This window comes from Fulmarus glacialis, unplaced genomic scaffold (genome assembly GCF_000690835.1).
Source record: "Fulmarus glacialis isolate BGI_N327 unplaced genomic scaffold, ASM69083v1 scaffold49698, whole genome shotgun sequence".
In the NCBI taxonomy this organism is placed as follows: domain Eukaryota; kingdom Metazoa; phylum Chordata; class Aves; order Procellariiformes; family Procellariidae; genus Fulmarus; species Fulmarus glacialis.
Genome location: NW_009231102.1, coordinates 5,296 through 22,154, shown reverse-complemented (window position 1 = coordinate 22,154; position 16,859 = coordinate 5,296). Strand labels below are relative to the sequence as shown.

The 16,859-nt window shown below is 42.1% G+C and overlaps 1 protein-coding gene across 1 annotated transcript in view; it reads right to left on the bottom strand.

The window, feature by feature from the left end:
- The window catches only part of GBF1 (golgi brefeldin A resistant guanine nucleotide exchange factor 1), a gene marked incomplete at its 5' end in the record, with an annotated part of 30,505 nt that overhangs the window by 11,028 nt on the left and 2,618 nt on the right, over positions 1–16,859 (bottom strand). The window contains 15 exons of the mRNA XM_009584447.1: positions 481–657; positions 3,515–3,608; positions 4,518–4,754; positions 7,042–7,124; positions 7,681–7,806; positions 8,112–8,235; positions 8,683–8,885; positions 12,058–12,146; positions 12,701–12,841; positions 13,326–13,515; positions 13,904–14,098; positions 14,520–14,618; positions 15,303–15,514; positions 15,701–15,869; positions 16,826–16,859. The exon at positions 16,826–16,859 is cut by the window's right edge and continues 208 nt beyond it. Coding sequence (XP_009582742.1) covers positions 481–657; positions 3,515–3,608; positions 4,518–4,754; positions 7,042–7,124; positions 7,681–7,806; positions 8,112–8,235; positions 8,683–8,885; positions 12,058–12,146; positions 12,701–12,841; positions 13,326–13,515; positions 13,904–14,098; positions 14,520–14,618; positions 15,303–15,514; positions 15,701–15,869; positions 16,826–16,859 — 2,173 coding nt within the window. The remainder of the gene's footprint in view (positions 1–480; positions 658–3,514; positions 3,609–4,517; positions 4,755–7,041; positions 7,125–7,680; positions 7,807–8,111; positions 8,236–8,682; positions 8,886–12,057; positions 12,147–12,700; positions 12,842–13,325; positions 13,516–13,903; positions 14,099–14,519; positions 14,619–15,302; positions 15,515–15,700; positions 15,870–16,825) is intronic.

The following is a 16,859-nucleotide window of genomic DNA, read 5'->3' as shown; positions in this document are numbered from 1 at the left end:
TATGATCAATTGCCTACTTCTTTGTAGCCTTCCCCCCCCAACCCCGTAATGTTTCTCTTAGTGATGAAACACTACACCCAACCGCCAACGTGTAGGCAGTCAACCCCAGCTCTTCACCTCCTCATCCCTTCAGTAAAATGTCACCCCCATCTGGCACTATCAATGCTGTGCTCTAATACTTCATGCCTATAAGCGTGTGCCTCTTCTGCACAATATTCAAAATCTGTTCAAGTAAAATGAATGCTGGAATTTCTCAAATCCAATAAAAAGTAAAATGAGAAAAAAATGAAACCCTACAAAAGAAGCTGGAGCCTGCACATAACTCGAACCCTACACCCTTTGCAGGCTTTCTAGCTCTGTATGCACTTTACCAAAGCCAGGCCTTTGCAAGAGAGCTCTCCTCCTCTTTGAACTGATTCTATGAAAAGCCAGCTTCCCACTCCCCTACTCTTCAATTACCCACAGGCTGGCTATTATTACCTCCACCATGGCCTTGGGCAGCAGCTCTGCTCGGAAAAGCTGTAGCATGGCCTCCATGATGTTTTTCCAGCCCTCCCGCAGAATGTCACCATGGCGATGGGCCAAGTGAAACACAGTCTTTGCTGCAATATGGGCCTTGGGATTACTTCCAAAAACAGTGGGCAGGTTCTCAATAGACTGCGGGAAAGAAGAGGGGGTGGCAATCAGTCAGCAAGAGATGTTTTCTTTTCAACACAAATTAGGGCAGACTGTTCAGAACTGGTTACAGGAAAGATAACGATTCTGTGTATGATGCCTGGATAACTCCTCAGCTTATATTCACTTTGCACAAAAACAAGGACAAGATCGCTTACCTGATACAAGCTGAATCACTGAACCATCTAGACATAAGCTCTAAAGAATGACAACAATACAGCACATTTTGAAAGTGCTTGCTGAAAACCCACTAACACTAATTTATTCTGCTATGGGAACTCATTCCAGGATGGAAGCCTTCTACAAAAAGTACCACATCTCCTCTGGAAGCAGCAATTACTCTGCTCTACTGTTAGAGAAGAAAACTACGGCCAAAAGCATTACTGACTTGCAAAGCTACTCCTACCACTACTTCACAGCAAGATTCAAAGAAAGAGTGATGAACCCTGACACACAGTCTCTGCCGATAATTGCTGGATCACAATTCCTCATAATCTGTACAATGCTCTCACAGCTTTTCCAAATACAAAAAGTGTGCTAAGTCATTTAAACCAAGTATATGCTGCCAAAACAAGAAAAAACTCAGCAACCATATGAGCTAGTATCAGACACTGTAACATGCTCTCTGTTTCTGCAGTTACTTAAGCTCATTACAATGTTCCTTTTTACAAGAGATGGGCTTTGCCATTCTTTTGCTTATGGGGACAAAAACCATACTTATTTCTTCATCAAGAAAGGAGAGAGAAGACAGGAGATAGGATGGATTGAAAATGTGGCTCTTCCAATCTCAGACCAGAAGTTCAGAAAAACTAGCTCTTGCTTCAGCCAGACTGCTGGCAAAACTATTATCAAAACGGGTCTTTGATCTAGAGGTGAACTCCATTAGAAGTGCCAATCTGGAAGTCTAGCAGAAACGTGACAACCAATTTGTTTTTTCAATTGTTGCTATGGGGAAACCACACAAATACATACATCACTGAAGTCTCAGAGTGCAAAAAGCAATATGCCTGGTTTTGCACTGTGGCTACAAGCCACAGCCACTGAATTAAAACACGCAGGGGTTTTGCTACTACTTATACACTGAGTCAGTATGAGTCTTAACTGCGGATCAAGAAGTGGGTCACTCGCTCTTCTTAAATCACTTAATCCCCCTCCATGTTCCTTTCCTTTCCTCTTCTTTCAACCAAAGTGGCCATGCATAGCAACTGCAGTGCTGGGAGAGGAAGCCTGATCACCAGGATGATCTGACCTGGGAAGTGAGTGACACTTTGATGTTCTTCCCTTGCTTTCTAACAGTCGCTCTTTGTTTTGTCTCCCCTGAAGACAGCCCCTTCTTCTCCCCTTCCACCAGACCGTCTCTCAAATATTTGTTCAGTTGTCATATTCCACTACTGTCTCCAAGCCTTACAGGAATTTAGGACAGCAGAAAGTAATTGTGTACTTGGAATCTGGCCAAAGATAAGAACTCACAGCCTTCTTCAAATCCAGAAGTCCCTGATTCTACGTCATCACCAAAAGACATGCTTGCTTAATTTACACAGACCTCGGACTGCTCCAGATTCCAGTCTCACAACTAGATGGGATGCAGCTGGCAATAGCTGGTGCCTCTGAGGGCTTAGTCTAGTTGCTTCTACTGTGTAAATCTGTGTCAAACAGTTGTTTCATGGCAGACATTCCTCTGCTTGTGTTATCTCTTGGTATTCTCGAGGTCTGGTATGCCCAGAGAGGATCAAGTATTTCATCTTTACTGTTGTGAGCTGTAGAGGAAGAGGGAATCTAAAGCAACCCCACTGTTTGGGATTTCTTTGTCTTTTAATAGTCAACCTGGTACTTTTTCACTGCTACCAATGCCAGAATGCAAGTAACACAAAACACCCCGTCCAAACAATTCCATTTCCCTGCAGCCTAATTCCATTAACTGGATTAATTTGCAAGACTGTTCCCTTTCTGCTATCCCTTCAAGGGATTTAAAAAAATCACCTGTCTTGGCCTTTTTATTCCCATGCTTTCAGTCTTGAATGATCTTGTTTCCCTTTTGGTATGTGTGGCAATTCTATTCTGCTTAATGTGGGTCTCACAATGCTGTGAGATTCTTTGCGTGTTCTGACCCTTTAAAGGAATTGCTGTCGCCTTCTCCTTAGCACAAAGCATGGTCTGCCACACACTGTCTGTCAAGCACCTTGGGAAAAACAGGCTGATGCTGTAACACACAAACAGATTTGGGCAAAAAAAGCTTACACCAACCACTTTGTACCTTGAATTTATTTTCACAGCACAATCCACAGAAATGGTCTTTAGGGCTTGCCAAAAGTGGGGCTAACAGCCGTCTTATTACCGGACTCCACATACCAGTCGACAATTCAAAGCATTTGTTTTTCTAACCCCTTTATTCTGGGTGGATGCACAGCCCCTACACTTTGGAAGAACACCGCACAAAACAGTCCCTCTTGGCATCGCATAAAACCTATAACTAAATATTCGATAGCTGAAATGCATAAACTTGCTTGGGATCATGGATGATCACTGACTTGATCACAGGGAGATCTAAGTCTCCTCAGACCAAGTAGGTGGAATAAACATTTCTACATCATGGCATTCTGCTCTGCACAAACTGCCACTTGTGAGTGAGTAGAAGGAAATTTGCATATTTGAACCTGTCCTATGGAAGTCCCACTTCACGACACACTTTTCCTTGCCTCGTCCAGAAAACTCTGGGCGGGGGCCAATAGATATCTACAGATACTGTGATAACCAAAATAAGCAAGTATTACTGCTTAACAGAGGAAGAGAGCTCCGATATACTAAAAGCCACGCTTCTTTCCTCTCCTTGCAAACTTACCTCACTGCTAAGGGCTGTAAACTTGCAGAGAGAAATTATGAGATTGTCAAACACATCACTAAGGCCATAGTGAGCAGAAATCATTGCACATTTCCTGGGGAAAGAAGAAAACAGAAAATAACGTAGTAAGTCAGCACAGACAAGTCTGTCTACAGGACAGCAAATCAGAGAGCCTCTCTGTTGACATTTTAGACCTTCCTCTCCACCCACTCATAATGAATGCTGATGTATAGAAGTCTACTATTATCCCTCAAATAATCTCAATCCTCATCCATAGATCCTGATATTTGTCTGTGCTGATGCAAGGATCACTTTCAAGAAGTGAGTTTAAACAGACACACCACTTGCACCTGAGCCAATATACCTAATCTCCTGTCTTGACATAAGAGAGTGACTCAGATCGGTAGTGTTGAAGGTCTAGTTTCCAACAGCAATGTATTAACAGAGCTTTAAAACTATGCTTAAGGCATCATTTGGTCTGGATCCAAGCATGACCAAAGATCATTCCAATACAGTTTCTAACAGATAGCAAGTTTTTTTGAATACTGGTCATCTGGGAAAGAAAAAAAAGAAAAAAAAATCCCCCATCCCATTCAGCCACAGCTATGGCCTCATACACATGAGAGGTTTTGTTCATATACAGGGATTTTGCCAGCATCACTGTGCAAGCTGAGAGTGACTTTTTCCCCTCACTTCTAAGCAGCACAGCTATGTCAGCAGGTCTTTTAAACATAACCAGATTGGAGTTTAAAAATACGTACCCCAGGCACTTTATCACAACACAGCAGTCAAGCCAAACAGTGAGTGGCAACAAAGAGAGGCCAAGATGGGATGAATCAATACAAACGACAGAACAAAACTAGAGGACTGTAGGTCACAATAAAATGCTCTTCAATTGCTAGGAAAAGTAACAGTTGATATTCACTGTGATGTCTCTAGCAGGTAAACAGGAGACAATGGCCATACTTTAACTCTTCTGGATCTTCATGAATGCAAGAGTTACCTGAAACCAGAGATAGCCTTCTGGATGATTGTTTCTTCTAAGCTCTTGTCAAAAACATAAGAAAGTGCTGCAATGGTTGGCCCCCACGTCATGGTAAAGAGATCATGGTCATAGCTTCCAGGAGGCACATGGAGAAATATTCCCTCATCAGTGGCACCACGATGTAGCAGGACATTCCAGATATAGTTTTCCTTCACCAGGCCCGTCTGTTCTTCTGGCATCACTATCTCATCATTTCTACAAGGGAGAAAGCAGAAAGGTTGAATTTTTCATTCTGAGCCAAATCTAACATTTACACAGTGCCTTTCATTACATGGTCCCAAAGCTAAGCGATACCTACTCCGGAGTGATTTTGCCAGCTCCTGAAACATTCTATTTTCCTAGGCCTGCCTGCTTCCCCTGCCCCTCTTTGACATCCTGGATATAAAGTCTGGTAGCTCTCAGCAGCACCCGGTGGCAACTGTGTAAGGATAGTGTTGAAGAAGCAGCTACCTAACACTACAAGTGCAAAATACAACACATACTGCAGTTAAATGATGGGAAATTTTGGACAGCACACTGGCATAGCTTCACACCCCATCGCAACTCTCACCCCGTTTGAGTGCTCTGCATATCTCATTACTCCCAGATAAAAAAAAATTAAATTGCTATACCGCTGCAGTCAACAGTAGGCATGAGTACCTTTGTATAAGAATAATGCAAATATTCATATTATGCCAAAATCAAATATCAGAAAGCCAAGTACTACAAAATTAAAGATAAAACAAGCAACCAAATGTGTGATGGGTGATTCATAACCAGGGTACCACAGCTCCTTACTCTAACTGGATTAAAGCTATACAATAATAAAAAAATTATGATTAATGCCAAGTAGTACTTGCAATCCCAGGTTAAAATATATGAAGCCTAAATACATACTCGCTAGACTTGAGTAACATTGCACAACCCTCTGCAAATTACGAACTAATTGAACAAGAATCTCAAATCTACTAAGAATAGTAGATTGCAGCCAATTTGAAAAGTAGAGGTCTTTCTGCAACAATCAAAAAATAACGTGCTTCAGCTGCCAAAGAAGCAATTTTCATGTGCTAACAACAACCATAAAAAACCCTCTTGATTTATGCATAAGAAATAAGCTCTTCTCAGTTTCAGGTGCCTGCATATTTTGACAAGAGCAATCATTACTGAGATTATATAGGAAAATACGTTTGCAGTCAATAGCGTATTTTTTCTAAGAACCCATATTTGATTAATATTAACAGAAGCAAGTGAATGGGTTTACTTGGAAAGTCTTAGGAAATGAAATTGTGCTCAAAAGTGAAATGTTGAGATCCTGAAGAGATGCATTACTCTGTACAGATTACAGTCTGATGTTTTCTTTTGCCTAATAATACAAAGAAAACAAACAGTTCTTCAATCTCAACTATGACACTGGGGCAATCTATCTGAGATGGAGCAATACTGAAATGATACACCAATTGTTTTAGCCATAGAACATACTATGTACTATAGCTAAAGCTGTTCTATAAGCTGAAGTATCTGGTGAAGGGAGGATAAAGGGGAATAGACTGGGACAGAAGCACTAGATAACTGAAAGATATGAGGATATTCTCAGGGTACTACTCAAAATATTAAGAACACCCTCAGGGGAGAGAGACCAATCAAAACTAGAGCTCTGTTTGTAAAGCTAGAGCTACCTCTTGAAGAATTGCTAGATATTCAGTACAGGCAGCATCCCCACCTTCCCCGAGAAGCCTCCAAAGGGAGGGTCAACCTAATCACACTGCCCTGCTTCCAGCCCGAGCCACTGCCTGCCCCTGCAGATTGAAACCAGCTCAGAGTCTGAGTTGCATCCTGTCTCCTCAGAGATGTAACCCTCTCAGCTTCATATTGGCTGGGTCTGGATTTACTGATAGGCTAGATTTCTGAGCTATTATTAAAGCTGCCCGCCCAGAGCTAGTCTGTGCACAAAAGGGCCTCAGCCACCAGGAATTCTCCTCAAATACTGGTCAGTGTGCCAAGACCTTCAGGGGTGGCAGAAGAGATTGGTGCAGACAGCAGCCTCATATGAAGAGCTCAAAAGCAGAACATATGAAACTGAGACCTGGACATGTTATGTCAGGGCACCAGTGCGGTCCCGGGGATGAGATACTATCTCTAGCACTACATAAAAAGTTCTAAAGAAGTCTAAAGGCCTGGTCCGGAGAACAGAGCCTTCTTAGATATAGCATTTCACATGTGATGGTCTTGCTCAGCCATTCTTTCGCATGTTGATACAAGTAACATTTTTTAACTTTAGCTTAAGCTCTGTGGATTAAAATACCACAGCAAGAATCCAAAGATACAAATCCAGTGCAATCACTGTGACAGGCTTGTTACCACAGCCCCACATGGAGCTGGAAGTTGGTCTGAGGCAAACAGACACATAATCAGTGAGTCTCTCTCCATACTCTCCAAAGGTCTCACAGACCAAACAACTCTAGTTTGCTCTCTGCATACAAGGAGATGACAGGTTGATTCCTACTTGATGGCATGGTACATGTCTTCCAGTATGTCCTGTTCAAAGTCTTTGCCTCCATTCACACCTTTCAGGTTCTTCCGAAACTCCTGAAAAAAGTTACAGCAATGTTAATTCCTAATATCTCCAGCTTTAACAGCTTGGCTAGGATCAGTACTCCACTTGTTTTTTGTGGGACCAGAAGGAGATTTTCCTGCATTCTTCAACATGCAGTCTCAAAGTTCAAAGACTAAATGCTGTTCTTAGTAGCAGTAGTGTGCAGCAACTCCTGTCTCTGCTCACAAAGAAAGAACAGAAACACAACATTACACATGCTTAGCTGAGGCTGGACATCAGAATGACAGGTTTGTACCACCGCATTGATGCTCTCAGGACTTGAACTCTGTAGAAGCCCACAGCGGTTCAACAATCTTCTCATTCTTATTATGTCTTAGGATACAGTTTGCTCACACACACACAAGCCTCTTGACGAACTTGGCAAGTTGCCTGCTAAGCTTTTATTTCTTCACACTGCCCCTTGCCCACAGCTCCCCCTCCAACTGTACTCAACTTCAGTGCTGCACACCAGCTTATTGTGTACATGAATGCCAGGGAAATTGCTATCACAACCAGAGAAGACAGGTGCCTACACTGGGTAACACCCACCTCCAGAGTCATTGGGACGTTCTGCTTGCGGACATTATGGTTGTGCTGGTCAGTGTTCAGCATAATAACTGCATAGGCCAGGGCAAAGCAGGCATCACTATTAGCAAATGGGGACCCATTTGATTTCTGAAAGGCAAATGTATGCACAGATTAGTCCTACAGGAACAGTGATATCAGTGACCCAAGACAGCCATTTTCCTACCCATGGTACTGAATCATCTCTGGGACAAACAAAAACCCCAGGCTCTGGCTCCAGCTTCCAAAAAGCACCATGGAGATCTATGTGCCACTGCCATCTCCTACAAAACAACACCTGCTGCCTGCAGGGCACAGTAAGCTTATATAGGCAGTTTGATCTGACATGTCCATCATGGCAGGCAGACGCACAAGAACGAAAGCAGTTTTGGGCTTTCTGCCCACCAAGTACACACCCTCCAATGTTCTGTGAAGGCTTCCAACAGTCTCTGGATTACGGGTGCTTCTCCTGGTAATCTAAAGGCCTCTAGATAAAGTCGTAAAGCTTCATCCAGCCTTAAACCTTGGAAGCTGAAAGTCCTGCAAGATGAATGAAATGCAATGAGAAACTGAAACAGGACGGGAAAGGTAGGATAAACTTACTGACTACAATCTTGTTTATTTCAGCATCAGAATACTAGATTTCACAGAGAACAGACAGTAAAGAAGGGAGAGTGAGAGAAGAAGAAATATACCATGAACAGGCAAAAAACAATAAAAAAGAGTCAACAAACCTACATGTGATTACGTATGTAATCACCTCTCCGGTCTTCACAGAGACTGGCCCTACTGAAAGGAGCTCAAGTATCATATTATTATATGTATCTAAGGTGCTAGAGGTGCATAGAATTAAGGCATGGTGGTACCCAGAGAACCAAGCGATACAAATCCAATGCCTCCAGGAACTACTGTTCTACTGCTTTTTTTAATCACTGAACTCTTAACTTTCACCCCTTTCTGATTAAAGAGATACAGAAAGATACCTACCCAACAAAGCTTTCCAGCAAGTCTATGTTCTTACGGTCACTCACAAATTCCCCAATCATCTTTTTGTCCAGGCGAGGATTTTCCCGTAGCCACCTGGCCACCTCACTGTTGTCGATGGGGGTGGCAAGAAGGTTCTTCTCCTGCAGAAACTGTATCCCTTTCTTTGGCTTTTGGTTGAACTGCTCTGTGCCAGTTATCAGGAGCTGAAGGAGACATTCTGATAATTACAAGCTTGAAGTGCATTTTTTTTCTTCAGATTGTTCTTGGCATTTGAACCAAAAGCAAAGTAGAAAATAGATCAGCCTCAGCATGATCAAATTTATTGTACTGTGTAATCCAGCAAGAAGGCTAACCAAGGCCAGAAAACCTGCATTCATCACAAGGATTCACTATCAAATAATACTGGACAGAGCAAGCATGAGCTGCCATCTTCGAAAAGCTTTGACATTTCACCGAGCAATTAGCTCTGCTACCCCAAATGCCTCACCTGCTCTAGTATGTAAACAGAGCAGAGGAAGGTCTCTGACGAACCCCAGACATGTGGCAAGATCAACTCTACCCAGTTACAACAGCAGCACTGCTCCATGCCCTCTTCTGTCCCCTCTGGCTCCAGGCTCTTGTACTCTACCTCACTGCTAGAAGACATGAAGCAAGAATCCTTGGCACTTATTCAGCAGATGCAAGGAAGAAGTGCTGCAAAAGCTTAAATGAAGAACCAGACAGCATTCTGCTAGTGAGACATGGTCCCAGGAACATCTGGTATTCCAGCATGACAAGGCTATCTGTAGGCTGGGAAGAGCAGGTGCATTTTCGGTTTGGAAGGGAAGTCAATTACTCTGCCCTGCTTGATTCTTATTTTAGGAAACTAGACCATGCCACAGTCACAGTGTAATAAAACACCTGACTAAGAAAGGGTTAACTGAATGTTCTTGGTGGTGTTCAGAAAAACCAAAAGCATAAACAACTGTATGAACTTTACCAAGGCACCAGAATAAATGTCAGTTCCCTGTTAGCTCCTATCACGATCAAACTGCTAGCGATGACCTAGTGAACTAAATTCGTGACCATCATGATTACTAGCTCCCCTGGGTTTCTCAGTACCTCAGAAGCCACCAGCCCTCTGTTCTCTGCTTCCCCTGCCTGTGTGAACGTCCTCAAATTGCAGTGAAACACAGACCCTGAAATAGCAAGGAGCGCAAAAGGACCCAGTGAGGGCATAACAAAATAATAACCATGTGCTGCCCCAATGTAACAAGCCTGAAGCACTATATGACGCTAGCAGCATTTCTGTTCAGCTGTAAATCCCAAGCCCAAACCAAGCCCTAGGGTATTCTAAGGACTAGTTATACTTCTTAAGACCACCTGAAAGGAGACCAGACTGCTGCCAGTTTGCACTGCATTTATAATCATGTTAGTCCTATGCTTCCGAGCTTCTGGTCATTGCCTTTGGAAACATCAAAGAAAACTTTCCATTTGATGCATAATTTGCTTTCTGCTTTTATTTGGCTTTTTTCCTCCTTCCAGCTGTGGTAAAGTTTAGTACTTCAGAGGTTGAAGGAAGCAGAACATGCTGGTGTCACGTCAGCATCAACATTACTTAAGCTGAATGTTTTGTGTGCCTTGTGTACATGCTCAGGATGAAACCGTTAGCAGATTTAGGGTCAGGAAACGATTTTCCCTGGGCAAACTAACCGAGATTTATGAACATCTTTCTGCCCTCTGCTGTAGTGTAAGGCACTGCCCTTTTTCTAGGACCACCTGGAACTTTCTTTAAGGAACTCTCAGCCACTGGCAATGCTCTTGATTTCTTCTAACCTTGTTTTCCAGCACAGTAAAGCTGGAGTATTATCAGAGGTTTTCAGCTAGAACAGTGGAAGCACTATGCAAGCTCCCTTCTCAAAAATTGACTTTCACACAAAGTCCATCAGCAAAGCTGCCACGAAAGCTAAGATTTAATGCAAAGCAAAGGGTTACAAATGAAACAGTAACTAAATCAATATTCATTTCTTAGAAATTAGCTAATGCCAAAACTCAGTGGTTCCTTTGAAGACTGTGCTGACAATCACTCCCCCTCACTGTCCTTGTGACTCGGAAAGCCAGTTAGCATTATCCCACTGCAGCACTGTGTTGTAGGTAAAGAACCAAGTTCCTAAGTACCGCAGCAGACTTCCTAGAGAGAAACCAATGCCTTAAATTACATTCAGATCCAGAGACTGCCAGAGTGCATCACAAAGCACAGATTAGTATGGCAGCAGAAAGATCTGTTGTACTTTCTTCAGTATTTTTAAGTAAGTTTAAACAAATATGACCACCACTCCCTTATAATAATGTAAAATACGCTGAAGAGAGAAGTCAGAAGCCTTTTAGTCAGGTACAAATCAAAAACCTTTTCTTTACCACTAACGAATCATGCAAAGACATTAATTTCTTTTTTGACTGTATCATCTGGCTCCTTACCCCACTACTACTATGGCCACTGACGTTTCATCCAGAATATGTGTCATTTTCCTATAGAAATTTGGTCATCTCTCACTTCCTAAATAACTTAACTACCTCATGCATATGTTGTGCAAAGAGAAAAAAATCTGTACAAAGAACATCTGTGAATGGAAAAAAAAAAAACCCAATCAAAAAAACCAGTCCCATGTAACCCATAGGGACTTTAGATACCATATTCATCTGCTGTCTCTGGAGGTGAACAAGCAGATCAGTTTGTCAAACTTGATGTTTGACACAAGACAGCAGATAAATACAAAGCCATCAGCACGGAGCACTTTTGTCAACACTAGACCTAGACTGGAACTGCTCAGGGAATGGAAAAGCTGTACAAAGTTTAGACTATAACTTGGATTAATGAGGTTCAAAGAAACAGACATCTAGACAAAGAATGACTTTGCCACAATCAAGACAATCTTTTCAGTCATCCTTATGATAAAGCAAATGGGAATAAACAAGTCAGAATAGTAGGCTAGACTGTTAATTTTTACTATGGGCCTCTTCATACGCTCCCCATTTACAGCTTTGATAAGAGTAGGGAACCTGCCCTTTTTGATGAAAGTACCTGACTATCTCCATATAATGCAAACTAGATCCAGCAAATTTCCCACCCAGAAATCAGATGGACCTAGCTTACAAATTGTGCCACAAAATTTCCCCAACACCTCTTCTAACTTTTAGCACAACTAAACCAGAACAGATAATAATCACTGCTGTCTCTGCAGTGTAGCAGGATTTTCAGTGACTGACTATTTAATTCTTATCAGCAGAGACTAGAACTCAAAATTTCTGAGATATGACCAGTCATGCAAAGCCCCCATGGGATGGAAAACAAGGAGAACACTCAAAGATACATTTGTAGTATATGCCAAATCATACCTTCTTTTTGTTTTTAATCTGTGTAAGTTCCTGAGGGCTTGGAAGGATACAAGAAAATCGAGTGGGCTTCCTGGGGATACTCTTCTCAGCTAGAAGGACAAAGCGTCATTACAGTCAAACCTAACCCCAGAGTAACACTCAGCCCACTATAGTGTCCCATCATAACTTTCAGTCATGGAGTCTTGCTGCAATGTGCTGCCCTGCAAGTGGCAGTCACTCCTACTATTCAATTACTACATTCCTCCCACCCGCATTTTCTTCACCATAATTGCATAGTAGCTTCTTGTCCTGGACAGTTTCACACATCCGCAAGATTTAATTTTCTGGCTCTTTTGACTACCTACATTACTGATCCCCTGGAGAGCTCTTGACTACCTTAAAAATACTAAGCACTGGTATGAATTTCACACACTTTTGCTTCAAAGTGACCCACCAGATCTAATCCCCTCCCAGAAGAAATGCAACAGTCAGTAGGCATATATAGCACACATATAATAAACAAATATTCATCACATACCTCCTCCTAATTTTGAACACACAATAGCTACAGTGGTCTATAGTATAACAGGACCAGTCAGCAAATATCAGGACCATTCTCAGCATATACACACTCAGAGTGTCAGGGTACCATGGAGACTATTACCTGCTTCACTTCCTCCTTCCAATTCCATGCAGCCCTCCTTCATCTGGTCAGTCATAAGGCACCCACTGGTGGGAAGACATGCCCCAGCTGGCTCTGAGACTGCACTGGAAGATTTTCCCTCACTGAGTACTCTCTCATTATCTGTAGATGTTAAAAAAAAAAAAAAAAAACAAAAAAAAAAAACCAAAAACCAAAACCACAACACAAAAAACCCACACACATAAACAAACCCATAAGCCAAGGAAAAAGCTAGCAACAGAGAAATAATGAACTGATCACTCTAAACTGAACATGTGCTTATTCAAAAGAGTTCCCCCCAGTAACTGTGACTCCTCAGTATCCTCACTATTTTGCCTATGTGAATTCCATGGCATACCCTCCTTCTGTTGTGACTGCCAGTCTTGACATGGCCTTTATATAAAGCTTCACATGAGGGGCACATTTTAATATCTGTTAATTTTACAAACAGCAAGGTTATTAACATCAGTGTGTAGTTATAAAACATGCAACAGGAAGACTGAAAACATGTATTTAAGGAGGTTACTATGTTAGCTACCAAAATGAGATCTGCAAGTTTAGCACAAGACTAAGCTTAATATCAAAATATCAAAGAAAGAGGTCTTACTATTGCTTGTTTCTTTGGTGCTGTTCATGGTTTCTGGGCTGGATTTGACAACTTCCTTCTCTTGTTGATGTAGTATGTTACTCAGCACTTTGGCCTGGCAATGTGCCTCCGTGCTATCTATCACTGTCAGCAATGCTTCCAGAGACAGCAGATGGACAGTATACAGCTGTCCAGAAACTGGGAAGGCATTCTGGGAAATAAAATATAAGTATTAGTCCTAACTTTCACGCCTCTCTCACCATAATGGGGGAAGGAAGTTTCCCCCACAACCTGGGGAAGCTTAAAGCGTATGCTTTAGGCTTTAGAACACCCTAAACCTTTCACACAAAGCTTTCTAGCACATACTTAATGGTTTATCTGCTCTGACATTATTAAAGCATCACGGCTATTCTTTTCTCTTCTGCTTCCAAATGTTAAATGGCTTTCATCTCTACAGACTACTCACCCTGAATCTTTCGACCACTCCCATTCTTAAGTTCTGCATCTGCACTTACCCTTGTTCTGAGTTACTGGCTTCCCCTTCGGCACCCCGCTGCTCCCTCCCTCCAGCCCGCAGCCCCTGGCCCACAGTCCAGCACCTTGGAGAGCAGCTTGGTGAGCTCCTCGAAGAGGTTGGCGCAGTAGTAGTCACAGTCATAGTTAATGTAGAGCTCGGTCACAAAACTGGGAATCCTCCACAGCTGAACAATGGCTTCCAAAGCCATCTCCTTCATTTCATAGGGCATCTTTGGGTTTTCCACAGTGATTATTTCCATCAGCTTCTTGACATACATCTGGCAGAAACACAGGGCAGCTCAGTTTAAGGGAAGAAAAAAAGAAAGCAGGACAGTGAATAGCTTTGAGGACTACAGAAATAGATTTAAGCTTCATCTTCCCACATCACACTCCATCTTTAATGATGGCTCATTCTGAAGGAGGTTGTAGAAAGGTTTCAAATAGTTCTACCATTCAGTGCACCTGGATTTACCATCCTAAACAAAAAAAAAAGCATGAAGGCAGGTAGTGCTGTACACCAGTCTCAAAGACATCTTATTATCCAACAAGAAAAGGCCTACACAGCCTACCCATAACCCACTGAGTCATTTATACGAAGCTAAATTGATATTTAGATTGTATCTTACTGCCTGGCTATATGCATTTAACTGAAGTCCTAGAAACTATTACTAGGCACCCAGTGATACTCAAAAAACTCACCTCCAGCTGGAATTTCAGATGCTCTCTCATGCTCTCAAAGAGAAGAAAGCACACCCTGAGGGAGGTTGCATACAGATTAAGCCGTTCAACACTCAGTAGCTGAACAAGAAGCAAAAAAAAACTTTAAGAATTACAAAGGCTAGTCATTATATGCTATAAGTAGCAGTACTGTGGCACTGCAGGCATTACCTGCAACAGCCCTGAGATCCACACTTCGCCTCCCATAGCAATGGTATTTCAAAAAACAATCCCTTATTCAATCTCCTGGTCTCACTTTTTGCTAGTGAGAATGAATATACTTAATTTCCTTCTGCTTGAGGTAGCACTTTTTCTACTACAACTTTGTTCTTTTGCCAAGTCCACAGATTCTCTTAGTGAAGAAGGAACTTGGGAGAAGACCTGCCTCCGAGATGGCCCTTGTGCAATTAATAGCTTGGTACTCCAAAGGTTGTGCCTACTACTAAGCTAGTAACTTGCATGCATGATTACCTCAAAACAAATTACATCAAAACTCAGTGTTATCCCACAGTAACAGTTCATTCAAATCACCTTCATCATTCTCGGCCCTGGTCTGAAGAAAATAGCACATGACAACCTCTCTGGCTTTGCAACAGCACTGTTTCACTGGTGCAATTCAGAACTCTCATTGCAATGCAGCAGAGAGCTTATTTGAAGACTGAAACCTGCCAAACCTCAGAATACTAAATTCCAAAGGACTCTTTGATGCAAATTAGTATCAGACTCCCCAGTGCCATATGCCATGCTAGCGTAAGTCAGACTCACTTGAAATAGATGCCGGCACAACTCCTCCTTCACAAGTCCTAAGAGGGACTGGCAGTTTGCAATGGGTGCTGACTCCAGGGCAACAGTTAGCAGCTGCAGCCCCATGTGGATCATCACCTCAGAGTTGTGGCGGTCATGAGGGTTGGTGAGTGAGATAAGAAAGCGGAACAGTTCTCTAATACATGGTAGTCCATATGGGACCAGTGCTGCTCCTAAAGGAAAATGAGAGAGATTAGCACTCTTAACTTTGCTTTTGCTTTTTGCAGGTGCCTAACAAGTGTTACAAATGAAACCGTTACAGACTAGCTGAGGAACAGGAGCTTATAACCCTCTTAGCAGAAAGTGAAACAGAATAGTGGAAAGGAGAAAGGACTTTAGCGACATTGCCCACCTCTCACCTTCTTTTTGGGAAGATTGAGTAAAACGTACTCCTCGGGGATTTACATAGTCCATGTCATGAACTGAGGCAGAGTCAGAATGTTCTGCTACAGATGTGCACTCCTCTAGGACCTCAGGGATAGACTCAACAGAAGCTGACTGGATCTTCTCCTCCCTCAGACTTTCATTCTTCATTGTTATCAGTCATTTGAGAATGAAGGAAGCAAAACAAGAGTTAACAAGCACTAGACAAGCTAAAAGAAAGGCTTATTTGTTCACAGTTCATTCGGAACTATTAAAACTACACCGGTCATTCATGGAAGAGGAGCAGGAAAACAAAAGTTAAGAGAAAAGAGCGCCTCTAGATAATCTGCAGCCCTCTGCCTTTTCACTTCCATCTAGTTCTTATCTATTTTACATAACTCTAGGTTGCGAGACTAAGGACTTTACTTTGAAGATACTCCTATAACCTATCAGTTCTTACTGCCCCTGAGGTTAGAATTTGGCTCATTTTTTGGTTTTAAATGCTACATAATTTCAGCACTCTATTTCTATCTATGTCTTCTTAGCATTTTTACCATTCAAAATATCTGCAGCTCTGAAAGGTTCCTTGCAGCTCTAATCCAACCTCTCAACAGTATTACTGTTGCAGGGGAAGTGGAGACAACACGGAGGAAGTTGGCCTGACAAAGGCCTTGGTTCAGGTTAGTTATATTTCACAGCAACAGCAATGCATATGCACAAATACCAACAGCTGAATTTCTACAAACTCAAGAAAAACTGTTCACTAAAGATAGTATAATGAGTTCTCCTGCAGATTTCCTCTCTGTTTCCCTCAAACAGTTTCTCCTTTAATTAAGGATGATGGTATTGGTAGGAATATAACTAGATACGTAGGTGCATTGTTGGGCTGCAGAGTTATAAGTTCTGAGCCAATGGGGATGGTCTCAAGAGAAAACAAAGAATGAATGTCTGCAAATTTACAAATCACTTACAGTGAAGGATATTTTATTCTGACCCTAAGTCTTGAAATAGAATATAAACACGATGACTGAAAAGAGAGATAGAAAGAGAGCAAGTGTGCTAAATCTACAAGTGATTATGCTGGGAGTTGGAACTTCTCTTTATAAGTTATATCCATGTACCTGGAGTTCGGGCTGATTTTGATTTTCAGTGACT